The sequence below is a fragment of the Euleptes europaea genome, chromosome 2 (genome assembly GCF_029931775.1).
Source record: "Euleptes europaea isolate rEulEur1 chromosome 2, rEulEur1.hap1, whole genome shotgun sequence".
In the NCBI taxonomy this organism is placed as follows: Eukaryota; Metazoa; Chordata; class Lepidosauria; order Squamata; family Sphaerodactylidae; genus Euleptes; species Euleptes europaea.
The window spans coordinates 81,602,553-81,630,318 of NC_079313.1; the positions used below are offsets into that span (position 1 = coordinate 81,602,553).

General features: G+C 45.2%; 1 protein-coding gene across 2 annotated transcripts; it reads right to left on the reverse strand.

Moving 5' to 3' along the window:
- ATXN7L2 (ataxin 7 like 2) lies at positions 1–27,766 on the reverse strand. 2 transcript variants are annotated; one of them, XM_056844346.1, is made up of 11 exons: positions 27,628–27,766; positions 23,016–23,084; positions 20,428–20,532; positions 17,969–18,173; positions 15,987–16,279; positions 14,322–14,404; positions 13,104–13,348; positions 12,631–12,823; positions 11,838–11,959; positions 5,633–6,506; positions 1–127 (listed from the first exon to the last, which is right to left on the reverse strand). In XM_056844346.1, exons 1-11 carry the CDS (start codon positions 27,764–27,766, stop codon positions 113–115), a joined length of 2,343 nt encoding a protein of 780 aa, XP_056700324.1. In that variant the 3' UTR covers positions 1–112. The 2 variants fall into 2 exon arrangements, with proteins under 2 accessions (XP_056700324.1, XP_056700325.1); XM_056844347.1 differs by lacking the exon at positions 20,428–20,532 and having other exon boundaries at positions 27,628–27,763.

Below are 27,766 nucleotides of genomic sequence, written 5' to 3' on the forward strand. Positions count from 1 at the left end.
TTTCTTTAGAAAAATACTATAAAGTTATAAAAAGCAGAAGGCTTTGAATCTGGCCCAGGTGCTCGGGGTCCGCAGACTGGTGGCTCCTTCTGCAGAACACAGGCACTTGCTGTTAATGCGCTTTTGACTGTAAGGAGAAAAGAAAACAAGAGTGTCAGTGTGGAAGCCGAACGCTAATAACAACCCTATTCACGTGGCAAAAGTCTATTCCAGCTCATGCTGCAACCAGCCACCTCTTCGGAATGACCAAAGGACTCACATCCATGTTTGCAGCTTACCAGGAAAGGGTGTTGGCATGGAAACCTTTTATGACTTTGCTGTGAACCCCCTTGGGCATTTTGGAGAGGCAGCATATAAATCTTTTTTTAAATACACAAAACAAACGTGAAATGGCTTTGTAAAGGTTCACATGGTGCCATGCAAACAGGGCTCTGCAAACACAAATTAGATATGCCCAATTCCTAATATGAAAAAAAAAGGAGGAGGAGAAACCCCCCCTTGTCGCTACTTTGGAGTGGCTACAAGTTATTATATAAACAACTTGTAACCTCTGCTGCTTTGCACAATTTTTTCCTGTCAGTTCCTAGTAAGGACAGATGATACCATTCGATAATCAAAAATGTATAATTCTCAACTGCCCTTCCTTAGAGGCAATCCATAAGTGATCCAAAACGTAGGCCCTTCTTAACTTACCATGCAGCTGCAGTAAAACTAGAAAGCTAAGCTGCATGGGTGGCACCAATGAATGCTTCCAGCCCAATCACCACTCCACTCCTCTGATTTGATTACAGGCCCAAAGAAGGATCACACTCCCAAGAATGACTGACGTTATCACAAATTACCTCTCTGTCACTATGGGATCAGTGAGCATCTAAACAGCAGTGATATTATCTTTGGTTGATGCGCTTCTTAGTTCCATAGGTATCACCAATGAACTGATCCAACAAATCAGCAAGGGCAACTCCTATTTAGTAAAAAACCCTAAAGGTAACAATCACATAATAACACAACTATATATTCCTTGATTATATAAGGTTTATACCCCAGTCCCCTCCTCTCTGATTTGGTCTGGTAGTTGCAACTATAATAAAGAAAAGGGATATGATCTACATCTACAGATGTGGATGTTGTGTCAGGATCTAAATGAAAAAAAGCCATTGATACATCCTCTGCACTTTCAGATATTGGTCTGTGATGATCTGAGAGAGCCTTTACTGGCTACAGGTACACAAAGGTACAACATTTTTTATTGAGTTGGGGGAGAATGTGGAGGAACCATACTTGTTAAGTTTCTATCTGCCATGAAGTTGGCAGGATAAAAGACAACAACCTCTCTAGATACTGTAAATCTAGATACTGTAATCCCACTCAGCATTAAGGCTCTCTATCTCTATAATCCAAATGAATTATAATGTTTGTATCTAATTTAGTAAGAGAAGAATTCTAGCCTGAGGGGGAGGAAAAACAATAATTGGACATCCCCATTCAATACCAAATGAATAATTCAGCTCTATTCAACAACAGAACCCACAGCTACAATTTGGTCTCATGATCAACATTTCAGTCTTGGAATAGTATTCTCTGAAAAAGACAGAAAAGAAAAACACACTCCTGCAACAACGTTCTTTGGCTGCTGAGTCTTCTGATAAGGATCTTGTAAACCCCTCACACTTGAGAATCAAGATTTAAAAGTTCCCAGATCAAAACACTGTTCCGAGCTGAGGTTACATTAGCCTGGGGGATTAATGCCCATTTGATTTATTATATTTATATCATGCCATTTTCCTTCTTTCATCTCAAAATCCAAGACGGTGCACATGATGTTCCCAGGAGGTCTCCCATCCAGGTACTGAAGAGACCCAAACCTATGTGGCTCCAAGAAGATGTCTGCATCCTGAGCCTTCCATCCATACCCTTGGGGTACCAGGTGTTATACCAAGTTTTGACTGGTCTTCTGTAACTCAATTCTAGAAGTGACTGCTAAAACTTTTTCTTACGTTTGAGAGAAATAAGTAGTTTTAATGCATAGAGATTTCATGGTTGCACCTCTCTCAGCCCTCCAAGATGCCCAGCTCTTTTTTCTCTAATATTTCTACCCGTTTTTGTCTGAAGAAAGGATATAAGTACTTACAGAGTATTTGATGGGACCAGAAAAACCAGGGGAAAAACAGCTTTGTTACCCTGCAGAAATTCTTTCTAGACAAATGTGACATATATTCACAGGGGACATGCCTATTGGTAGCTGTTAAGCCTTGATGGAGTCTCTATGTTTTAGAAGCATTCTCTTGTTGATTATCCGATGCTAGGGATAACAAAAAGGGAGGGGGTGGCCATCGTACCATGATTGTGAGCTTCCCAGAGATCTACAATTATTACAAGATCTTTTTAAAATGTCTGCATTTATTTTAACAATAGACCCCTATTCAAAAATATAACCAAAAAGTAGCTATAGCAACAGTTAACAGTTTTATACATGGCTACTTTTGGTTACAGCTGAATTTCTTTATGGGGCAACCATCTCTTCCATACTGCAATGTGTTTTGAGAGAATTCCACAGCAGAACTTGCTTATAAAAAATGACACATTTAAATTTTCACTGTAATTTCAGATAGCTAACACCCAAAAATACAACTCAAATAACTCCAAGAACAGCATCACAGCACAAGATGTCCCCCATGTTCTCTTTTCCAAGAACCAGTAAAGTTCTGCCTTATGTGTCCTCGACTTCAGAAGGGTTTTGCAGGACCCAACTGATATTGGAGGAAGTAATGTGGTAGGAGCCCCGTGGTGCAGAGTGTTAAGCTGCAGTACTGAAGTCAAAAAGCTCTGCTCATGACATGAGTTCGATCCCGACAGAAGTCGGTTTCAGGTAGCCGGCTCAGGGTTGACTCAGCCTTCCATCCTTCCGAGGTCGGTGAAATGAGTACCCAGCGTGCTGGGGGGTAAAGGGAAGATGACTGGGGAAGGCACTGGCAAACCACCCCGCAACCAAAAGTCTGCCTTGGAAACGTCGGGATGTGATGTCACCCCATGGGTCAGGAATGACCCGGTGCTTGCACAGGGGACCTTTAATGTGGTCTGAAATGATTCTAGGAGTGGATTCTTAATTTGCTTTGTACAGTTTTGCTCTCCGTAGCCTCCTCTCGGAGCAAAACCTGGTTACTTCCAATATAATTAACATAGCCCCAACCTAAACATTTCTGCTCCTCAGTCTTAAAGAATACTCAGTCAAAATTGCCACCTTTACCCCCAAAGAGAAGCTCTGTGCCTTTGACAGGAGGTCAAGATTTTTCCTATTGCCATCTCCATACCAGAAACAGCTGTACTTGCTGAATTTCTGCCTGTGGTGCAGCTAATAAAAGCGAAGAGCCTCTGCCAGGAAAAGGATGGCAATCTTAACACAGGCCAGGTGCCCTATGAATAAAGGAGCAGAAATGAAAGGTGGTGACACCAGCCCATATCCACCAGCCCATATCTTACCCCGCCTTTGGAGGTCTTTAAGCAGAGGCTGGATGGCCATCTGTCGGGAGTGCTTTGATTGTGGGATCCTGCGTGGCAGGGGGTTGGACTGGATGGCCCTTGTGATCCAACCTTGTGAACTTGTGAATTTTGTTACATGGAACCTTGGTAGCCCCATGCCTGCTAAAAAGCAGGCTGCCCATCAATTACATGGTTTTTAATAGTGCCTCCACTTTTAAACAGACTGATCAAAATGTAAAATAAATTTGCATATTGCAAAAATCACAATATGGGTGCACTTTTGTTAATGAAACGAGCGAGATAAGTGCTCAGAGAGCTTTGCTATGGAGCACTATGAACATTTAACGTGGACAATGTGATTTAATAAGCTAAAACTACCACATTGCTAGGAAAAGCGACCATCTTTAATATCTTGCTTTTGCATTTCTCATTACCATCCCACGCCACAATTAAAAACGCCTCATTAAACTCTCATGGCTGTACCTTAAAATTGGTTCATGCCCCAAACCAAGCAATCCAAGCATGAACTGACTGGCAGCATTGGTAGAAGGTATGGGGCGCTAGCCTGACAGTCATTATCAGTTTGTGCTCTGAGAAGGAGCTTGGTTTACTTTTTTTTTTAGCTTTTATCTCAGTTTAATTTTTTTAAAATTTGTTTTGGTTACCTCTGCCTTCTTGGTATAAGCTGTTGGCTTGTCTTCTCTTTCCATGCATGCGTGGAACAGAGAGAAACAGCGAGCCTGTGCTCACTTCATGGGCCATTTTATTTTGTTTTCTTTAATCTTATAATTGTTTTGTCTAGATTTTGTGGTGTTCAGCTGGTGCTGAGTCAGTAATTTGTTATTAAGGAAAACAGTTTTTGCTGTTTTACCTAATTTCTTAAAACTCCTTAGTATATTTTAGTTGGGAAGTGTGTTGGAACTTTGATTTTAAAGGATGGATACACTACCGCGGGAGGGGGGGGGGCATTGTTTTAGTCAGTTTTTTAAAGTTAGATTAGGAGCGTTGTTGGTAATTAGCTATTACAATCTGCTTTAGAACTCCTCTCCTCCTCCTCATTAGGGTGTGGTAGCGTGACACGAAGAGGAAGGCGGTGGTAGGGAAGCCTTGAGAAAACTGCTGCTCACTTTGCTCTGCTTTGCTCCATATCCAATTTGAGAAAGCAGTATTTTATTTAGTTTCACTTTCTGTCTTACCATCCTTCTATTTTATCTTGTTATTTTGATACGTCACTTATTCAGTTTCACCTGCATCCATATTGATAAGGGTTTTTAACCACTCTGTAGGCAGACTTTAACTCTCCCACCAAGGATTAAGATTTTAGGGTTATAAAGCTTTATAAGCCTCTAGCATTGTAGCATTAGGGAATAGATTCAGAATTAGATAATTTTAATATATGTTAACGTATTCAGTTATTTAGGGGACTTGAAATTATATGAAAGGTTAAAATTTTATTATGGATCGTAAGCACAATTGTCCTTTTGATGATCTTACACACACCCCTCACCTAAACAAGGTAGGGCAGAAGACCCCCTTAGATTCAGCTATGATTTTGAAAACCATTTCAAAAATTTACAACCAGTCCCAGATCAATTCTCTCTGCAAAATGAAATAAACAATGTCCATAATTCTTTGATTGACCCTTCAATTAAGGAGGAACCTATAGCGATTTGCAGAATACATTTCGACAACTTGATACAGTAAAAAATAGTGACTCAATACTGAGTTTGCCGAGATCACAAACTCTCCTTACTGCAGACATTTTAAATAAAATCTATGAAAAAATAAGACAAACTATCAACTCAAGGTAAAAGGTATGCAGTTATGGAAATTGTGATCAACAATCGTTCAGGATGAGGTTTCCCTGGTGCTCCCCTTTTTTATGCACTTCTCTGTACACCTGTTGTGAAAGTACAGCTGAGATAAAACTGCCACATTTGAACCCTTTTAACTGAACAGTATTTCAGTTTTGCTTCCTTGACGTTGTCTGAAACTCCTCTTACAGACTATACCAAATTGAAACATTTGGGAAGCACTTTCGGAAAGGTAATGGTCACAAAGTGCCCAGCCTTAACTTAGCCCTGCACCAGCAAGGCTCTCCCCAAAGGTGGGTGGAAAGGCTACACACACTCAGGGTGCTCCAGGCTCCTACCTTCATTGTGTTCTGCTTCTCCTCGAAGCCCAAGGAGACCACTGGTTTCTTCCTTCGGATAGAGCTGCCCAAGTCAGACGAGGAAGGGGAAGGCAAGGGAGAGGGGGCGTGCTTGGCCTTCACCGGCCGACAGTAAGTGGCCGTGTTCTTGCGCCTCTTGGCTTCCTCCTCTGAGATGCAGTTGGCCTGCAATGCTTTGGGCCCGTTCAGCGAGGAGCTCCGATTCTCCAGCTGCGAAGCTTTGACTGGCACGTGGATGGGAGCCCTGCAGTCCAGATGGCTTACCCTCTTGATTCTGGCACCCGCAGGGACAGTTCCGTTGAGGGAGAGGCTGGAGGAAGAGATCCCAGACGGCTTGGCCTTTGCAGAGGAGTGGGAGACTGGGCAGCTGGCCGCCTTGCTTTTGCCCAGATCCAGAAAACAGGTCTGTTTGTAAGGTGGGCTGGCAGAGGCGCCAGGAGATTGCTTGCGCTTCCGGGCCATGGCCTCTGGCTCCATGCTGCCAGCCAGCTCCTTGGCTTTGGAGGTCTTACTGGCCTTGGTCAAAGGCAACTTGCTGAAGGATGGTGAAGGGGTGTTGGCTGGGAGCGGGGAGGTGATGGACTGGCTCCCACCCATGCAGTCTGACTGGCTGCAGGCGGCTGCCACGTGGGGCGACCCCACTGCATAGTTCATACTGTGGTGAGTGCGACTCTCCCTGGAGGCAACTGTCGCCGAAGCTGCGCTGGACACGGAGGTCCTGCTGGGGAGGCTGTGGGGAAGGCTGCAAACCAGAGAGGAACTGCTGTTCTGGTAAGTGCTGGATGCAGAGAAGCCCAGAACCACAGGTGGTGGAGTGGAGAGCAGCTGGTGATCAGCAGCTGGAGGGATCCTCCTGGTTAGGTAAAGAAAAAAAGAAAGAAAAAAAAGGGGAAAAATTGAGCTGATCTTTTTAAATTATTTAAACTCTCACTTGTTAATCTCCTTTGCTCCAGTCCTTAACCACAGCCAATCCCCACCAACCCTCTTGGTTTTTCAGACTGGAAGTCTGCACCATCAGAGTAAAAAAAGCAATTCTTTTGCCTCCAGTGTTCTGTCAAATTCCAAAAGCCTAACAGCAACCTTTCCATGTTACTATGGGCATAAGACCTTGGTATTTTTCACAAGGGGATGAGATGGTATGGTTTCCCACTGCTGCTGCAGCATTATAACAGTCTGTCTATTATGTTCCCTGAATTCCCAGTTTCATTTTTTAAACAGTAAAAATATATCCTCTTTCACTGCAGAGATATGTCTTTCCCTTGATAACTCCACAACAAAAGGGGCTACAGAGTTGTTGTTTTTTTTAACAAAAGCTGTGCATTCACAGAATTGTTATGTTATACCACTATATCAATATGTTGATTGCTGATTTTTTTTAAAGCCCTCAAGTGGCGGGGGAGAACGGAAGGCCGCCATGGGAAACTGGGCCAGGGAAAGTTGTGCCAATGTGGGTGGTTTTCAAGAAGATCTACACTTTGCCAACTACATGGGTATCATTCTGGCTTTCCTACAAACATTTCCAAAATGTCACAGTAAAGCATGTTTGGGAAAAGACTGCAAAAAAGACAATGAAAACCAAGGAGGTGCATGGAAGCACCACAATGCTGTGGGAAAGCATGAAAAAACTTGCTTCTCAATAGCATCCAAGCCAGGGCAAAGAACCCATGTGTAAGTGACCCTGGAGAAAGATATGCTGGATAAGATTCATAACTATTTCAAACTATTCATAACTATTTCAAACTGTTTTATAATTTTCATTTGTCTGCTTCCTCGAAAGAAGCTCAACTCAAAATGCTTCCAGTGGTATACTACCCCCCAAAAGCAACAAAATCTTTCAAATAAACTTCTTTAACAGCTGCGCTGACCATGCAGATTTTCCCCCCAGATATAAGTCAGCTGTCCCAATACCAAAATCTCATTGTCAGAGTTTTTCCATATATAAAGCAGAGATTAAAATTTCAAACAAAGGGCTATGAACCTACAAGTGCAGGAATATAATCTGGTATTCTGGTATTGATATTGCTACCAATGTTGGAAAGCTGTGTCTGATAAATAACAGTGAATTCAAGATTTGGAAACTGCTGAAATGGACAGTCTGATAAAAAAATCATCAAAGGAATGGTTTGTTTCGTACAGTAACCTTAGGTGAAAAATCATCATATATTGTAAACATGCATTATAAAAGTGGAGGTTTGGGAGGGGTAATTATATAAACTTTACTGCAATAAAAACAATTTGCAAAAGCCTTTCCAACATTGAATGCTTGCAAATACAGAGACATCAGACACCCATCCTCTCTTCCAGACCCAGTGTGGGATTTGTTGGGGCGTTGTTGTTTTTTGCTCAGATGGATGTTTTTGTCCACAGTCCACCACCAAACCCTGTATTCCAGCACCACCTACTGGAGAACTTGGGACTGAAAGTCCCTGCAGACAGAAGGGACTAAAAGGTTAATTGAATGAATAAAACGTTTCTACTGCCAAAGGTCTGCAATGATAGACAACAAAGCTGTAGAATAACAGCATACTGCCTGGAACACTCTTACCATATGAACACTTAACAAGCCCTAATGTCGTCTTTAAGGGAATGCATGTTTATGTATATAAATGTACTACACTCATGGGCTTTTAGAGTCTTTTCAGGCTTTTCTCCCTTGCACAATAAATGCGCAATGGGTTCTTTATTGACTGCAAAGGATCCAGCCGCCTTTTCTGAAGGCATCGTTCCCACTGAAGAGATATTGTATTCCTAGCGCTCAAAAAAAATGCACTTTTCTGTCACTTCCGTTGCGCCAGAGACTCCTGTGTGGAATGTGGTTGAGAAAGTGACAGGCTCCGATCGCTCAGGATAATAAAGGCTCCCTCCATTTCCAAGCCAAAGCCACTGGCAGTATTTTAAACGTTTCAAAACACTTCTTGCGGGCCCGAGTATTGTAGTACTGCAGAGCAGGATTAGGTGGCAGAAAGATGAGAGGAAAAACACCTGCAAGGCTAGTGCTGCTAGAAGTGACACCTGGCATTTCATGGACTTCCTTTTTAAAAAAAATTCTGTCTCATTTACATCTTTACTGTGCTTTCTCTTGACAACCGCTAGAGCACACTCCTCTTCCCTATTTATGTTTTGAAAAGAGGTGGTGAAAGGATGATTGACATTTCCTCCGGGAAGTGTAGTTTTTTGACATCTACAGTCTGAGAAAAAGCACGTACAGTTGCCAGATCAAAGGAACATTTTTAGAGATATGAAATAAGAACACCCACTGCAGGTTTCCCAAAATAAGAGATGCTTCTTGATGATCGTGTAGGTTTTAAATCTCATCTAGTATTTTATATATTAGAAAAGTGGCATAAAACTTAAAAACAACAATAGAATAAGAGACACACAATCAAGTATGTTATAATAAAAGGATAGACAAGAAAGAAAGGAAACAAAGGGAACATAAGGCTCTGGGGTCGATCCCCCACCCCTTCGTTTTGGAAACTGCATACTTCGCATTTCTTTCTTGTAATGGTTTGTTCCAGCCAGCCTTTTTTAAAAAATGGGTGACACCTGTGAACAAAGGTAGCAAGACTATTTTTCATAATGACTCCAACTTTTCTGAGAAGAGAGAATATTAGCAATGAAATGGATTTATGGGAATATCACACAAAGAGCACAAGGTGCTTCACTGACAGGGTTGCCAATCTCCAGGTACTAGCTGGAGATCTCCTGCTATTCCAACTGATCTCCAGCCATTAGAGATCAGTTCACCTGGAGAAAATGGCCACTCTGGCAATTGGACTCTATGGCATTGAAGTCTCTCCCGTTAAGCAAAGGCAAGTTTAGAAGGTTTGTACTGCTGCTCCCTCAGTTACAGGATTTTTTTCCATCTCTAATTTCCAAAGATCGTAAATCCAGCATTTTTAATATTTATTCAGAACAATTCCTGCCTATGAATTACAACAGCAGAGACCACACAACTGCAGCCCTTTAGTTTAAATCTTGGAATATGCCCTTCTGAATCAGAGCATTGAAGTGGGTCAGATTTCCTCACCCACACTGTTGTCTGTGGGGATTATCCTGTTAAAAACTTATGGGAGCAATCCTAAACAGGCCTACCCAGAAATAAGTCCCGTGTCATTCAGTGGGATTTACTCCCTGGAAACTTTCCCTAAGATTGTGGCCTAAATCTTAATGTTAGTGACAAATCTTAGGCCTCAAAATGTATATAAGCTTGTGTGTGTCTTCAGTAAAAAAGAAAAAAAAACTTAAAATGAAAAGGGGTTAAGAAAATTATTATAACAGATTCTGACTAGATCTTAAATTCATTTTATGTTCTGTGCAGAAACACAACACACAAATGCAAGTTGTTACTCCATTCCAAAATGCTTTGATCACTACAATGGAAGTAACTCTTTACTTTCTTTTTTAAAAAAGTACTCACAGCTTCTCTACTGTTTTTAAAGAAAGATAATTTGCCCTGTGCTTCTGCAAATTATCTGGTAGTTAAATCTAATTGAGTCTTCATAATATAAACTAAGCCACTGTCAATTTAGAAGTTAGCATGCACACAAAATGGCTTTCCTGCTCAGTTCAGGCAAACTGACACCTACCAATGAAAAGAAACTGTGACTTTGAGAGAAACAGACTACTATCACTGGGCAGGAAAAATACTGCCTAAACTGCTGGAGCAAGAGAAAGTAGGTTGAGCCCCAGAAAGTAAGAAGCAGCTTAGGGCGCCCAACAGAATACCTTGGGCTGAGACTCAGTGAAGGAGGACCTAGAATTGCCAACTTCCATGTTAATATCTAAAGTTGTCACTGAAGAAAGCAGCAGGCTTCAATATTCCATCCTTTTAAGCCACCTCCTCATATTCTCCAATTTGGCAAGGCACACAAAAACCCTGAAGACTGAGAAGGATCTGGCAAAAGCTAGGGTCTGTGTGTATTTGGTGAAATGAAAGGAATTCTGTGTTTCTGAAGATTTAGAGTTACAAACAAAAATTGCTTTCCTATTTATTTTATTATTTACCTTTATATCCCGCCCTCATTCCCGGCAAGCCTACTAAATAAACAGGGCAAAAACACATGTTCCTGAAAATATTTAATAGACAAATGTAAAGCAAAAGTACCGAACTGTTTTTTTTTTTTTAAGCAGCTATATTTTACAGCAATCATACTAAGTATGTTTAACTGCACCTTCAGCTAATGGGGATGCATTTTTGTGTCGTTGATTTACACAGTATCTGGGATAATATAAATTAATAGTTTAATTAGAAGCCTGGTGATTTTCCTTGTAGGTCTACCCGGACGGAAAGACGCCAAGAAATTCTCCTGGACTTGGGACTTATGCACACATTCTGTCTTTGTGGCATTTCTCCCAGGGTTGCTGCCATCTGTTTCCACATCCTACCACTGGTTGGTTGTCCCTGACAGTCTCTCATTTCTCCTGCCACCACTCAGAGGCAGGCTTGCAGCCATCTACAGATAAGTATGGCTGAGCAGAAATGGGATGAGGGGAAGGCAAGACACAACATTTGGTAAACGTTTTTTGTGATCCACACTCCACTTTTGGTAAAGGTGGGGGAGGGCAAAGCTATTTCCAGCTATTTCCCCTAACACCCCTTCTGAGAGGGCATTGCCCTAGTTTGAAATTGGCTTCATGACACTGTCGCATAGCCAAATCTGATAGGCTTCATGTTGGCAATGTGATCCCTGAAGGCTAAGGATCAGCAAGAAGATGACACTGTGTGGAAGAAGAAAAAAGGCTAAAATAGGCAGGAAAAATGGAGAAAGGCATGAGGGGAGAGAGGGGGTTCAGGGAACATTTGCACGTTCCTTCTGAGCAGAAATGGTTGCTTTGTGAACTTCCAGTGAAGCAGTTACTTCCTGGTACAGAAATCAAGGTGTAAAATAATGTACGCACAAGCCCTTAGTGTTTCTGGAGTTCATTTCCTCCCCACCAGGCAAACACAAGCTACAGCACAGAGCAGAAGCAGGCGCTGTGAATTCAACATGTGTTTCAACAGGCATTTGAGACTTCAGAGGTTTGTGATCCTGGAACGACTTCTTCCTTTGTGCAAAAATATCCCTAGTGCATGTGTCTGCTTGCATGTACACATACATACATGCAACAGTGCACAAGTGCATTAACATATCCCCAGGTTAAATCAGAGGATGTGTTCTGTTTTCCACCTAGAGTAACTTACTTCCACATGTGAGAACTGAGATGCCTCTCCAGCATGGAACTGAGTGCTGAGCAGAACCGATCCAGCCGCCGGCTAAACACGTAACACCCGGGGCTCACTAATCTACTTCCAAAGGTGCAGAACTATGGGGGAGGAAGAAAAAAGAAACATTAGGTGCATAACATTCATGCTCACAGCATGTCCTGCAAAGTGACAGGGACAAGATCCTTCTGTCACTACGGAAGTGGTTCATTCTATACACTTCAGCTCCCCCAGTTCATGAGCAACAGAAAGCAAAAAGCTATTGGACACAAACACAAAAAAGATGAAGTAGGGCTCATAGCACAGAGGTAAAGAAATGCACATGCTGTGCATGCATAAAATCCCAGGCTCACACATGAACATACTGAATCAGAACATCATTGATCCCTCAGTCAGTACTGTCTACTCAAACTGGCAGCGGCTCTCCGGGGTCTCAGGTAGAGGCACTTCACATCCCCTACTGTCTGGTCCTTTTTTCAACTGGAAATTGAACCTGGGACCTTCTGCATGCAAAGCAGAGGCTCTTCCACTGAGCCAATGCTTGACATATCCTGTTCAAGGATTTCAGCTAGCATGGATGGCCAAGACCTCACAAAGCTGCTGCCATTCACAGTAGACAGCCCTAGACTAGCTGGACCAATAGTCTGATTCAGCGGAAGGCAGCTGCTTATGTTCAAGTGTCCACGATTTGTCCTGCAACATTTGAGCCATGCGTCTACTCTCAAGGATGTGATGGAGCAAGTTTACAGGCCAACCCTAGCCTGCCACTTACCGCTTGGGGACGTGGTGCCCGTGTTGAATAATGGCAATCCAGCTTGCGGGAATCTTCTGTTGCGTCATCCTCACTCTCCTCGCTCGAAACCCGACCAGCGCCTTTGGGCGTTGGGAAAGGATAGAGCCCGTGGTCAACTTCGCCGGAGGTGGTGGGCAGGTCGTCAAGGTCACTTTCAGAGGATACCCTAGACCTAAGAGCAACAGACGAAGGAGTGACTTCTCCAAGGGTAGAAGGTCCCGAATGGTTAATTGTCGGCTCCCCTACTAGGGAATATATACTATATCGTGTAGCTTTGGGAGGAGCCCAACTCCTGCAAAAATTATCAAATAAACCTTTGCCCTTGTTGGAGGCACTGTTCACAGGTGTAGAAGAGCAGACTCTTCCAGGCAGGCTTAATTCAACTGCGAAAGCAACTCTGCAAAGACAACTTTCTCTCCTCCCTTTACCTGGGAGGACCTCGGTTTCTGTACCTGGAAAGTGCACAGTGGGAGTGAGGCTGCTTCGCTCGGCAAGGAGAAGTACTGGGCAGGACCAGCGATGCCTGCGGCAACGAAAAGGGGTCCTGCGAGAGCCGTTCAGCCGCCGCTTCCTTCCTGACCGGGCTCTTCTCTTTGGGGGGCTCGCCTTTCCTGGCGTTGGCCTTCAGCTCGGCTACCAAGACGTCAAAGTCCTTGGCACGCCCTTGCACCTCGCGCCGCTGATGCACCGAATGGATCTGGAGCATGGGTAGATGAGGAATGGGTTAGAGAGAAACTCCTTCATTTGCGAGCCTTGCAAGAGTACAAACTAGGTGATTTTTGATAAGGGGAGCTTTCAAGGAAAGAATTCCTCACATGAGAGGTAACTGTTCCAACCTTAACAAATATTTGAGCCCTAGTAGTTGACCTACAAGAAAGCTCTCAAAAGACAACTCACATCATTAATTTGCCCAACAATAACTACCTATACCAATACTAAACCATCCAGCATAAAACTAACCTATTAAATCACAGAGGAAAGCTAGCTATCAAAAAGTCCGCTTTATTTCCAATAGCTGCAAGTGATGTACACTGTGGAATTACGCTTTACTTTGTTTTGTGATTCCTGGATCCCCACCACCACAGTAAGGGCTTGTTGCCTAAACCAATAAGCTACCAAACATTTAACGTTTGTCTTTTGCCAAAGGTGGGAGCATCCTGAACGTTTGGAACAGAGACCCCCTAATTCCCACTGTTCCTTTATTCCTGTGATGCATTGCTGGCTATAAAGCTCAAAGCTAACTATTGCCACTGCCTTGGCCATGCTTGAGGCTTCACATCATTAACCGCCACAAGAGGATTCTTGGCCTCCTTTCTCAAGACAACAAGGGGAGCAATCCCCCAGGAAGTCCTTCTGCACGAGTGCCACTGAAACAAGAGGCAGCTGTGCAGAAGCTGGGTGCTGTTCCTATTTATTTTACTAGGGCTTGCACAAGAAAACTTCCCAGTGGCTGAAGCTTTTCCTAGCATGGAGACAGGTGGCCCATCAAAGCTTTACCACCTACATTTCTGTATGCCAGGCTGCTGTTAAAAGCAAAGAAGTGGGACTGATTTAAAGGGGGGGGGGCAACTTTAATGCCAGGACTACAGAAATGGGTAAGGATCTTGTCTTTGTCTTGCCCCACTCTTCCCCGATTTCAGCAGGAAGGAATGTCACATGCATCACCATACCTTGCAGGTCAGTAACCGTGTGCAAATCTTCTTGGTTTCAGGGTTCATTACCCCACACTGCCTGTTTAGGTCACATTCTTTCCCTTTGGGAACAAAAGAAAAACAGAATTTAGCACACATGCCTCAGGGCCTCGATTTCCTTCTTGAAGGCAGCCTTTTCTCAAAAAATTATTATCATTATTATTGAACTGAAGAGGAGGAGGAGTTGGTTTTTATATGCCGACTTTCTCTACCACTTAAGGAAGAATCAAACCGGCTTACAATCACCTTCCCTTCCCCACAACAGACACCATGTGAGGTAGGTGGGGCTGAGAGAGCTCTAACAGTGCTGTAACTTGCCCAAGGTCACCCAGCTGGCTTCATGTGTAGGAGTGGGGAAACAAATCCAGTTCACCAGATTAGCCTCCGCCCCTCATGTAGAGGAGTGGGGAATCAAACCCGGTTCTCCAGATTAGAGTCCACCGCTCCAAACCACTGCTCTTAACCACTACACCACACTGGCTCTCTTGTTATTGGAGCAAGAGAACAGATACTTATGCAAATGATCTGCACTTATGCAAATGATCTGACCAATTTATTTTCTGGGGGCAGCCTACGCAGAGTTTAGTCTCTACAGACTGCTGCTACCAAGGCTTCGGTGCCAGTCTTCTTCTTCTGGCCTACAAATGCAACCAGTTTACTGTGTGGAACAGGGAGGAGATAGAGAGCTTGAATAAATACCACCTCCGAGTCAACCAGCTGTGCTTCCTCTGGACTCTCTTCCTCCTTGAAGCTGAGACTCTCAAGCCAAGCCTGGTCCCTGCATTCCCTTTAAACACCCCCTCCCCCAATGATCAAACTGGTCTCCCCCCAATCCATCTCCAGCCCAGTGCACAAACCTGATAAATGTCTGATTATATGAGAATGGGCCCTCACACGCTGACTTGCAGGACCATTCTCAATTCCTCACCGAGTGAAAGGTTAGCCTGCTTCCCCTTTATCAAGGGAACCAGTGAGAAAGCTGGTGAAAACATCTGAGAAGTGACTACCCAAACTGGCAAGCTTTGTATTCTCTCAGGCCCCCTATAAAGTACCAAGTGACTCAGGATTTTCACCCACAGGGTACACCGATCCTGAATGTGACCAAGGACAGTGAGTTTGGAGCACCTCAGAAACCAATGCCCTGGACTTACACCAGGATTTTAGCCTCTACTTCAGAGAGAAATCTGGGGCCTATACCATCCCCTTTCAACTAAAGCCTTATTCTGGGAAATGCAGTGCCTGGCAGTGCACTGCTTCATCCCCCCACCCCAACAACCTGAAGATGATTACTATGTCTTGGATCCCAAGTGTATTTACACCCCTCTTTGTCCACGAGGGTCCTCCTCTGCACAGCGTTTCCTCTGGGGCTAGGTGCTTTTTGGCTCACTGGAAGAGGCTGGTCTTGTACAAACAGAAGCTTCTGGCCACCAGAGGCTCTCCCTCCACCACTGAAAAGGATGCAACAGCACAAGAAAGTTTTAGGATCCAAGCGTATGCTGTGTGCAGAGGGTTACCAAATCAGGATTCATCTTTATAATGCCAAAAGCCGGACAGGCACCATTACGAAAGAGAAACAAGCAACCAGCTCCTGTTGTCTTCTCTGCACCCCTCCCTGCTTCCAGCCACAAGGAAGAGAAGACTCACGTGGCATCTTCTTCAGAGACTTCACATGCTCCTTCTCCCCCAAGATAGGAGGGTTCTCCAACTTCCTGCTCAAGCCATCTGCAGGCACGATAGCATTGCCACCTGCCTTAGCTGGCACAACAGGCTCTTTTGGTGATGCTGCTAAGGAAGATTTGCCCACAGCCTCTTTTGAGCTAGCAGAAGACTGTCTGGAGATAGCAAAGTCAGAGGGCTTTGGGGAGGCCTTGATTCCATCTCCATCTGGCTTTGGAAGGCTGGAGATCTTCTCTAGGTTCACAACAGGCACAAACAAGCTGGGGACAAAGTGGGAAGACAGGAGACCCATAAATCAGAAATTCTGTAAGATTACTGTCTCCCACTTCAACAGATAAAGATGACACTCTTGCATCTCTTTACTACTGAATTCTGTTTCATCCAAATACCCAGGAGGCCTCAGAAAGGATGACTGTGCAACCCAGGTTCCAGCACAAAGACTCCCTGGACATCCCAGTGAGCAAAACTGGCCTGCTCTCCACTATTAACAACATCTGTAGAAACATCAGCGAAAGCTCCAAAATTGTGGCCTCAGCCAGCATGCTAACAGAAAGGATGAGCGGGGGAAACAAGGAGACATCAGGTGCAGCTCCCATAACAGGTACACAAGGGAGGGACAATTGGCTATAACCCACAGTTCTTCCCTGGCCAACAACAAGCTGCTAGTCCAGCTTCATGCACCACCAGTAGAAAGTGCACCTTCCAGCAGCAGAATGAGCATATCCACAAACAGAGTCCGTCTGACCTTTCTTGCAGCATTTAAACCAGGCTTGCCCCCCAGGTAGTGGCCACCTATCTTCATGATACTCTAACAAGTGTGTGTGTGTGTGTGTGTGTGTGTGTGTGTAAAGTGCCGTCAAGTCGCAGCCGACTTATGGCGACCTTTTTTGGGGTTTTCATGGCAAGAGATTAACAGAGGTGGCTTGCCAGTGCCTTCCTCTGCCCAGCAACCCTGGACTTCCTTGGTGGTCTCCAATTCAAATACTAACCAGGGCTGACCATGCTTAGCTTCCAAGATCTGACGAGATTGGGCTGTACCATGCTGCTTTTCCTCCTACTCTAACAAATAGGTACAGCTAAAAAAAAAAAAAAAAGGTACAGCTACCTCAGTTATAGGATCTTGCCACTAGTGCTTTCATCTTAATTAAAATATCTTATCCAGCTTTTCTCTATGACTTGGACGGGCAAACAGAAAAAAATTACACAAAGCCTTTTCTGTAGTGGCACCAAGTTCCTGAACTCCCTCCCTACTGAAGTTGCCAACAACTGAACTTACAAGCTTTGACAGAGCATGTAAAGATGTTTTTATTTCCCCAGATCCTTTAGATTCCCCGCTCCACTGTGGTGTTTTATTAGTTGCTTTACCAGATTGTTTTGTTTTTATCCCATGGTTTTTAAACAGCATTTTTTGTTTTTGTTTTATGGTAACTGTTTCAAGATTTTAAGAGCTTCCTGAATCCAATGCTGTTTTAAATTGTTTTATTGCATTTTTCTATTTTTGCTGCTATTTTTATCCTTTTATCCAATTGTTTTAGATAGACAGATAAAACTACCAATATCACATAATAATGAGATTAACTGCCTCACATCAAAACACCTAAAATTGTTCAAAACCAGAACCTTTACAGTAACAGGATCTACTTAGATAATGGCAAATAGGGCCATGAAAAATATAGAACCACTATGTTATACATTACTTCAAACCAAGCTTAGAAGTAGACTGGGTACAATCTAGAGATAAGTTTAGTAGTTATATTTGTGTATGGACGCCACAGAGCAAAACAAAGCACGTGTGCAGTTGCTAGAATCGCAAGCAGATTCCCAACACCATCACAAGAAACAGAAGGCTACATACTCCAGACCCTAAGCAGTTAGTGCACAGTTTCCCCCTTGACTTAGTGGGATATCCTCAGCTCAAGAAGGTACCTTGCTAATTCATCCCCTCTTACCAGAGGCTGTCCTTCGGCATCTTGTCTGGCCTCTCAGGTGGGTGCTGGGCTTGACTGAAGGAGGCCTGGGACTTCTCCCTCCAGGATTTGGAGGATCCATGACCTCCACTGGTAAGGGTTCGCCCATTGATTGTGTGGCACTTCTGCAAATTGGAAGAGGCCTGCGTCCGGGTATAAAGTTTGCTGAGAGGTCCATGTCGTCTCTCTGTGTGAGAATTAAAGATAGAGTTACCACAGATGCCAATATAGGCTAGTCAGTGCAGGGAATCTGTACGGCAGCAATCATATTTCAAATGATACGAAATGCCCTGGCGTGCAGAATTTGGTAGCACCACGATAACCAAGGGAGGTCTTTCTTTTTTGAGCACAATTCTATCTCCATCTCCAGCCATTTTGTTTCTATCGATCCTGCTGCCCACAGATGTTCTGTGACTTCCAATCCTCCATAAGTGGTCACAGCCGAAATATTGCCAACACCACCTATTTCTTCCCCAAGTTCTGATTAGTTTCTCCAACCTTTCCCCAAGGCCAGAGTGTATGTCTGGAACCAAGCATGCCAGTCAAACCAAACCAATGCGTGCAAAGGCATTCAGAGCTGGGTATATTTTGTTCTAGTCTTAAGGAGCCAAGGGATTATGGTTACATTTTTAGATATTTTTGGAAACAGAATTCTAGATCTCTCATACTAGGTTTCATATGCAAAGCTTTGCAGGCCAGCTGCTTGTGCCACGTTGTTGGCAAAGTCTGTAGTACCAGCCTCACTTTCTCCCCTTCCCAATTTCCATTTGAACTCTACTTGGCCACTCCCAAAATGGAACTTTGAATCTCCTAATTCCACAACACAGTCTACATTCTTTGATTTACTAACCCATGTTTTTTTTTACACTAACCGTTTCTAAAACTGTACCGCATAGCACTCCACAAAGAGGTAAGTAAAGATCCCCTGTGCAAGCACCAGGTCATTCCTGACCCATGGGGTGACGTCACATCCCAACGTTTACTAGGCAGACTTTGTTTACGGGGTGGTTTGCCAGTGCCTTCCCCAGTCATCTTCCTTTACCCCCAGCAAGCTGGGTACTCATTTTACCGACCTCGGAAGGCTGGAAGGCTGAGTCAACCTTGAGCAGGCTATTTGAAACAAACTTCCGTCAGGATCGAACTCAGGTCGTGAGCAGAGCTTGGACTGTAGTACTGCAACTTAGCACTCTGCGCCATGGGGCTCATACCCACAAAGAGGTACTCAAAGAATATCTACTGGGAACTATCCCAGAAGGTTGTTACCAGAGCTAGAAGACAGCAGAGGAGCCACTCTCTCATGTGGCTATTCCCATAACGTGTGGCGTTTCCAGAGCACTGGCACTAAAATCTGTTTGTTCCTTGCTGTTTCTACCACCAGCAACATAGATGTGTCGCCTGCACACCATTCTGCTCCCCATCTCCTGTGAAGGCATGATTCATAAAGCCAAAGCATAAGCACGGGGTGGGGGTGGGGGGAATTATGCACCTGACTGCCTACCCAGTTGCACCTGCGTGTGCCAAAAAGGCAGCTTCCGCAACGGTTCTAGCAAGCTACTCTCCTGGAAAAAATATGATCTGCCCAAGGTGATTTGCTGAAACTAGCCAAGTGTAGCTCTCCCTCCCCTTCTCTTGCTTCTGTTCAATATCCTCCTTTTTTTGATGGCCCAGAAATGGACTTCATTAATCTGAGTGAAGTGGCTACTTTTCCCAAGGGTACCAGGCCACAGGAAAAGATTACTCGCAGATGGTTGCTAAAGGATATTTCGTACATTAGATTATTCCGGTTGTAGTTCGAGAATGCAGGTAGAGAACCAGCAGGAAAATAGCCAAGCACGGGGATCTATTTAAGGTCTGAATGGAAAGGGAACCATACGGGGTGGGGGTGGGGGGAGAGCCAGGACCCCTAGCCTTGTGGAGGGGCGGTCCTCTGTGTTCTCAGGAAATGTTTTTTTGCAGTTCTCTTACCAAGATCCTTCAAGCAGAGGCTGCGCTCAGTGGGACTTTTTTTTAACATGCAAAGCATGTGATTTATCACTGAGCTATGTATGGCCTCTTGAGATGCACATCACTGTGGTTCACATGTGTCATCATTCACATGCAACTCAGATGTGAGGTTCCGGCCGGGCAATCCTCGCTGCCTCTCTTACGCTCATTCCCAAAACGAGAGTAGCAAAACATAATACTGGAGGCAGCCCTAGCACAACCACGCTTCCCCCCCCACACACACCTTTGTCTCGCAGACTGCTGCCCTGCCAGCAGTTTCCTCACACACACTGAGATGTGATTCAAGCAAAGAAGACCTTCCCCTGATATGCAGGAGAACAACAGAAAAAGGGCCTTTCAAACAGGCACCACCCACTGGTCGGTGCCTGAGGCAGTAGCAAGCAGCACTAATCACAGCTCTCCCTGAGAGGCCACAGAAATTCAATTGGCATGCTTACCGCAGTGCTTCTGAAAGGCTTGAGGTTTGACCACTTGGCCACAGTGGTTACACACCACCAGGTAGAACTCATCATGAGCAGGGCAGTGACCAAAGATAGACATGTCTGAAAGGACAAGAGACGTGAGCGATAAGAGAGCGCCCAGAAGAGCCGCATGTCACCTTGTCAGTTCTTCAAGCTAAGAACACACTTCAATAATACTCATTTATTTTGCCCAAGACTAAATGAAAAGGCAAAACCTTTGTAGGCATTACGGCTTTTTGTTTGTTTGCTTTAAAGGCACATAATGGAACACTGAGCTGAAAAGCACATGTTGCATTTCTACCACGATTACAGAGACAAGCCTCATGTTCTTGGTTTCAGCATCCTATCTGAAAACTGGGAACGCTATCACCTGCCTGCCTTGCAAAAATGCAACATCAATGAGACAGCAGTTGCAAAGCATGTTGTTCACTTGAACAATATCAGCAGTCACTTACACCGAGTTGGACCACAGGTCTGTCTCAGAGTATTCTCTGCTCTGACTGCTACCTGAGATTCTCCAGGCAGATATGCTAGGGGACAAATCTTGGACCATATTCAGACTTGATGAATACGAATGGAGTACCAAGATCTGAACCAGGAATTACTTGATTGGCAGTTCAGTGCTCTACTGCTGAGCCATGCATTTAAAGAACCTCATAATATTTTACATGTTACCGAAATCAAGACCTATCTTCACAAATGGCCACTCAATTTAGAGAACTGGAAAGAGGTGATGTAGCCTCTGACATGCAGGACACTAGCTCAGGGCAAGACATTTTTGTCGAGACCCAAAACAGCCTCATATTTTAAGGGGGGGTGAACACAAAGTGCCAGAACACTTGGTTAGCCTTTTGCGGTGGGACAGTCACACTCTGTCATAAGCTCTCTAACTCTGGCAGCAGGCAGCCCCACCTCCTAGCACAGCTGGGATGGCAGAAAAGGAAAACAAAGAGACACAGACAATCCGGGGAGGCGCTGAAAAGGCCCAGGGCAGCAGGGCAGGGGAGGAGAGCTGCCAAAGAGAAGGGGTGGGGGAGGAAACTCCACTCCTGCACAGACTGGCGAGGGTCTCTCTGATTAGGACGGGGTGCCAAAGCAAGACAGAAAAAGCAGCAGCAGCTCATCGAAGAGCTCTGCAACGGGAGTTGCGAGCTCCTCGAGATGGACAAGAAGCAGTGTACACCGACTGCTAAGGCTTCTGGGTAAGAAGCAGAAAGGGGCCAAGGGAAGTTTTAGAATGCCCAACTGGATCTAGGAAAAATCCAAACCAGCTTCCAGGAATCCACCAAAAGACTCCACTTCAAAATAACCTTGCAGAAGGCAACCATTTTTGTCTTTTCCATAAACGGGACTCCCATCTGGATCTCTACTCTGGCCAAAAATGGGATTTGCCTATGGCCACAAACAGAATGAGCTTTGGATCTCTTGACTGAGCATGGCCAGATGGTGACCCAGTGCAAATTTCCCTAACCATTAACTTCTGAGACCGGAGTGGAGAGGGCACCATGCCCTTATTCAAATATGTTTCCGACATTACACTCAGTAAATATTTCTGTGGAAAGACTTTGTGAATGCATCTAAGTATCGACTTTCTACTTGGCCCACCCCTGCAGAATGAAATTTGGATCATTTGTGTAGATCACCTCAAGCTGTTGCTCTGCAAGTCGGAAGGGATTGTCAGGGCAGATGAATCTTCGGGGCAGCACGAGCCGGGAAGCTGGTGATGACCCCATGGATCCTTCCAACTTCATGATTTCCAGCAACAAAGTTACAGAGCCAGAACCTTTTCACAACAGATGGGACTTCAAAGTCATGAGGGCTTGTGAAGGCACCTCATACAGCTCTGAGCTACCTTGAATCCCTTGCTGAATCCCATTAATTAGGTCTCTAGTCTATGGAAAGGTTGTCGGGAACTACATCAGGCATCAGGGCAAGATCCTGGCAGCAACAGCAGCCCTTAGTTCAAAAAAACCTGTCTATTTGTCATGGAATACAACAATATAATCAAGTTTGAGACTGGCCTTGTACTGACTTCCTAATGTACTGGTGCAGCCCTCCTCCACTATACCCCAAGATATGACAAGGCCCACATCCAGCTGTTAGCTCCTTTAAAGGGATATAATGCCCTCAAGAGGTGTGGCCGTAAGACCAGCAAAAGGACAACATCCATCTCTGCTTCCACCCACTGTGTATTCAAGCCCAGACTGCCACCCTCCATGTAGTCCAGCTCTTCCCTCTCAGTCTCATTTCAGAGCATGGGGAAAGCACCGCTTGCCGTCTTAACGCCACAAACCGCTCTAGGACCATCACTCAGCATCACTATGAACTGGCAAGAGGCACAGCCAGCTCCTCTTGCGCAGAAATGAAAAAGCCAGTTATGGTCTCAGCTCAGGATCCCCCTGCTGTACACATATCCATTGTTTGCCACTCCAGACTGGTGGATATAAAGCTCTCAGAGCTGCACAACAGCCACAAACGCAGAGCGGTCCGTTCAAAGCAAGGGTTTCTACCGCTTGACCTGCCATTTTCCAAAGCACAAAGAGAAGTGCAGTACACGCACTTACCTTCTTTAATGAGAGTCATTGCATCCAGTTTCTTGCTCCCATTCTTGGTGTTCTCTTCCAGCTCAGACCCTAGTAGACAAACATTGTCCCAATCAGCATCACTAATAATCCTTGGCAGATTCATCATCCACTAAAGTTACTAAGAAACCATGACATCCAGACACATCAAGATTAATCATTTTCCCTCACTGCAGCCTCGTCCAAAGCATGTTTACTCAAACACAGTTCCCACTGAGTGAAATGAAACTTATTCCCTGGTAAGGGCTGTAGCCTGACTATGGTCACAAAATACTTAAAGAGAGCCAGCGTGGTGTAGCAGTTAAGAGCTGTGGACTCTAACCTGGAGAACCAGGTTTGAGCCCCACTCCTCCACATGAAGCCTGCAGGCTGACCTTGGGCCAGTCACAGCTCTCTCAGAACTCTCTCAGCCCCACCTACCTCACAAGGGGTTGAAGGGAGAGGAAGGGATTGTGATTGTAAGCCACTTAAAGGTAGACTCCTTAAAGGTAGAGGAAAAAACTGGGTATAACCCCCCCACTCTTCTTAAGAAGACCTCAGGGGCAGGGAAAACTTCTATCCTGGCTGCATATGACACCTTCCCTAAACTGACCATGATATCAGTATGCCCAAAACTTCATGGCCCAGAATAAAAAAGATACACCTGCCAGCCACACTGGACACAGAGAAAGAGAAAAAGAAGTAAATCTGTAGATCAGGATAGAGGATACTCTTCTATAAAACCAACTGCCTAATGGTAGAAAAGAATAAGAGTCCAGTAGCACCTTAAATACTAACAAAATTTCTGGTATGGCACGAGCTTTTGTGAGTCACAGCTCACTTCTTCAGATATCTAAAGAAGTGAGCTGTGACTCACAAAAGCTCATACCTTGCCAGAAATTTTGTTAGTCTTTAAGGTGCTACTGGACTCTTCCTCTTTTCTGCTACTACAGACAGATTAACAGCCATCATTATAATCTACTGCTTAATACAAATTATTGTTATATTATTATTACATTTCTGTTCCACCCTGAATTCAAAGAAGCCTGGGTGCACAAAGATGTATTACAGGAGGGTTATCCTATTTAATCCTCACAATAACTCTGCCAGGGAAGACTACAGATATTTGTAGGCCCTCAGAAAGAGGGTGAATTTGGGGGCGCCGTCTCCCTTCCTCTTCTCTTCCATTTTGCAGCTCCCTTACTCTCCCCTCGGAGGGACTCTACAAGAGGGAGCAGGGTGCCATTCTTCCCATACCCCTTTGAGCCCTGCTGGCACAAGTGGAGCTAAAATGAGAGCAAAAGGACCATTGCTCTAGCCCCTTCTGTTCCACATCCACCAGGAAGTCACCTCAGAAGTCCCTACAACATCAAGGGGGTTCCAGAGGCAGCCTCTCATCCATGATGGGAGAGGTGCATGGCAAAAGCACAGCTGTATTCTCTTGTGCTCCTTTTAGTTGACGTGGCTCTGACGGAGTTAAAAAGCCATGCAAGAAAAGGCTCTTTGTAGAACTCCCCCCCCCCCAGGAAAAGGGCGGAAGGAATTGACCCAGAGCCCTTGTGGTCTCACAGGGGCCCTGGAGTGATTCCTTGTTCTGCAATGGGAGGGGTACCAGTAGAATGCAGTGGATCAGGACACAGGCCAAGTAGCGGTGTTGGGTTCTCAGCTGGTCCATGGTCCTTGGAAGGTACCTTGAACCCTGCAAAGAGGAACGGGCTGAGAGAGAATGATTGGCCCAAGGTCACCAAGTGAACTTCAGATATAACTGGGAATGCATTAGAAAGCCATTTTCGTAGCTTTAGAGTTGCCATGCTTAAGAGAACGAGGGTCCTTAAGAATCAACCCTCCTAATGTGGCAGATGTTTCCGAGGTTTTGCAAACATACAGTAGTGGACTTGCTGAATCTCATACTTCACTGCCTGCTGCTTCAGCAGAATCGCTCTGCCAATCCGTATCAATCAAGGGGTGTCCGGAAGACAATGACAGGCGCGTACAGCACCATCCACAGCCTGCTTTGCAAATCACAAAGATGTGGCCACAGGGTAAAAACATGGCTTTTCTCAATTGTTGTTGAGAGTAACCACTTCAAAACTCGTCTTTTCATTTCAGAGGGTGGTACTTGCATATTCAGGTCTACCAGCATACTGTGTGTGCCCGTATACACACTCACCCAAGGGATAAGGCAGCTCGCTCTCTCGCTCTCTTCCACCCATCGTCTGCCTCAGCTTTTCTGCTCTGCTAGTTGTCAACACAAAGCTTCTAAAACAGAGGCCCCCAAGATGGAACTTGCCAATTCCAAGTTAAACCAAGGCCACTCACTGTCCTTTCGGCTCCTGAAACCAAACCCCTTGCTGAAGCCAAATTATCCCTAGTGTCATGATCTAAAACCAGCTTGCCCTGCAAACATGTTAATATTTATAAGCTTTTCATTACAGCCGCATCCTTTTCTTATTATGCCGTGCGTGTGCACGTGCATGCATGTCTATAAGCAAATGCTTAGAATAAGGTAGCTGGTAATGCAATCCCAAAACATGTACAAGAAATCTAATACAGAGCTTTTGGGGCTAACCCTTGCATACCTGTGACTATCCCTTAACTCTTTACACCTGGGTATCTCTTAGCACCATACAGGCATTCCCAAGGTGCCCATAAACTCCTTATGATGCAGAGCAAAGGCTCCAAAAGGGGGAAATAAGGCATGAAGGGGCTCATTTGTGTGGGCAAGTAGCAGGGCTTGTCTCCAGAGTCCTAACTGCCCTGCTTTAACCATGACAAGATACTCCCTTCAATCTAATAGATTTCACACCACATGGTGCCCTCACAAAGACAAGATGTACCTGTTACGATACACCAACTGTTTCAGCATCAAAACACAAGGCAGAAATCCAAATAACTGATTCTTTCTCTTTCTCTCTTGCATTGACACCTATAACAAGCATCAATTTCTTAATAGGCTAACAGAGAAAAAATACCAAAGCGCAACGGGGGTGTGTGTGAACTAGGTGAGCTTTCCCCACCTTTGATTTCTTTCAGTATTCTATATCGATAAGCAACCAATAAATAAGGCTAGCCTTTTAGGGAGCAAGAGGAAGCAGTGTGCAAAGGAAAATGTGCAGCCTCCTTCTAAATCCCTGAAAACACAGGAGTCATTATGCAAACTCTGCTGGAGCTGTAAGTAGATCAGGAAACATATGAAGCACTAACTATATCAAGTGCAAAGGGAAGATAATGGAGGGGGAAGGGAGAAGCTCAACAATACAAAAAGCATCACCAGGGACAGCTCCGCGAATCTCACCGCCCCTTCTGGAGTCTGCTGTCAGGCGGCACTCAAGAAAGTCCCACATTCCACAGAGATATTCCTGGGCGATTGCAAGGATTCTCAGAACAATTGCAAGGGGCCAGCATTTCCATCCACCATCTTCACCCACATCCACCCTCCCTAGGCAAATTATTAACAGTGGATAAATGGCACAAGGTGACAACACAGAATGGCAAAGAAGGAGAATGGAGATGCTGAATCAAGACGTAAGGAGCTGAGGATATGCGGCTCCAGAGGAGGCAATCGGAAATTTTAAGCGAGGAGCGTGGCCAGGTCAACAGTGCAGAAACAGTGTGGTATATAGGACAGAAGGGAAGGTGCAGGGAACACAGTAAGGCAGATGGATGGGCGGGGACCGGTTTCAGTGGCCTAAGCAAAGATTTGGATGGAAACGGAACAACTTCCAGAAGAGGAAATCCAACTGAGAAGCACAGATGGGGGAGTGGGTGCCGCAAAAGTGGATGACTGGAAATACTTTTAAGGAACTGGTTGAGAAAACTGTGATGGGAATTAAAGATCAAGACCTGTGGGGAGTTGTAGTCAGTTGGAATTGCACAGGAAAAATTCTGGAATCTAGGGAGAGAAGTGTCACCTGGAGAAAGACAATCAGCAGGATTTCAAGAGATCCACAGACGATCAAGAAAGCCTACAAGTGTTACGACTGTCTCAGAAACATGGGATGCTATTAACATTGTTTACAGGAAATTGAAACGTGGATATATTGGAAATCAGGCAGAAGGAGGAATGCTCAGGTGAAATGGAGACAGACAACATGGACTCAAGGATCACACGAGGTCAAAGCGCAGGCATTAGGAATTCTGGTGAGACTGATAACAGAAATGTAGGGGGCACATAGAAAAAAGACTGTGGACTTGGGGATCTCAAAGATCCGGTAAGCGTGGCTTAAAAGACGATTGCTCGTGCTATAACAAGGGATCAAGTAGAGAAGAGAACTAAAGAACCCCACAGGAACATGCACGGACTCCCCCCGGAGGGCGAGACCATAGGTATACTCAGGGTGGTCAGAGCATGCATCCTGGTGACATCAGGATCGGGAGAGCCTAAGGAACACGATTTAGCAGGAGGAGGAGGAGGAAGAATCTATCAGGCAGGGAACGGAACGCGGCAGCGCTAGGACCCGGCGGCTCCTTTGTTTGGGGCGGCGGGGTGAGGGAGGGGGGGAGCGAGGGAAGAAGCTCGACGGCGGCGGCAGCGCAAGCGGCGACGGAGTGTCCCCTGCTCCTCCCCGCCGCCTCCCCGCGTCTCCGAGGCGGCGAGCGGGGCTGGCGCGCTCACCTGTCTCGGCGGCGGGCGGCCCCGCTCTTTCCACCCAGGCGCTCCAGCTCTGCCCCGCGAAGTCATCGAGACTCGGCAGCCGCCGATCCACAGCAGCCATTGCTGCTGTTACCGCCGCCGCGCGTCCACGCACCGCCAT

Coding starts and splice junctions, on each gene's coding strand:
- ATXN7L2 (XM_056844346.1), bottom strand. CDS start 27,766: ATGGCGGTGCGTGGACGCGCGGCGGCGGTAACAGCAGCAATGGCTGCT. Junction 20,533..23,015: donor AATGACTCTCATTAAAGAAG/GTAAGTGCGTGT, acceptor TTGTCCTTTCAG/ACATGTCTATCTTTGGTCAC. Junction 14,405..15,986: donor GTCTCTGAAGAAGATGCCAC/GTGAGTCTTCTC, acceptor TTGTTCCCAAAG/GGAAAGAATGTGACCTAAAC.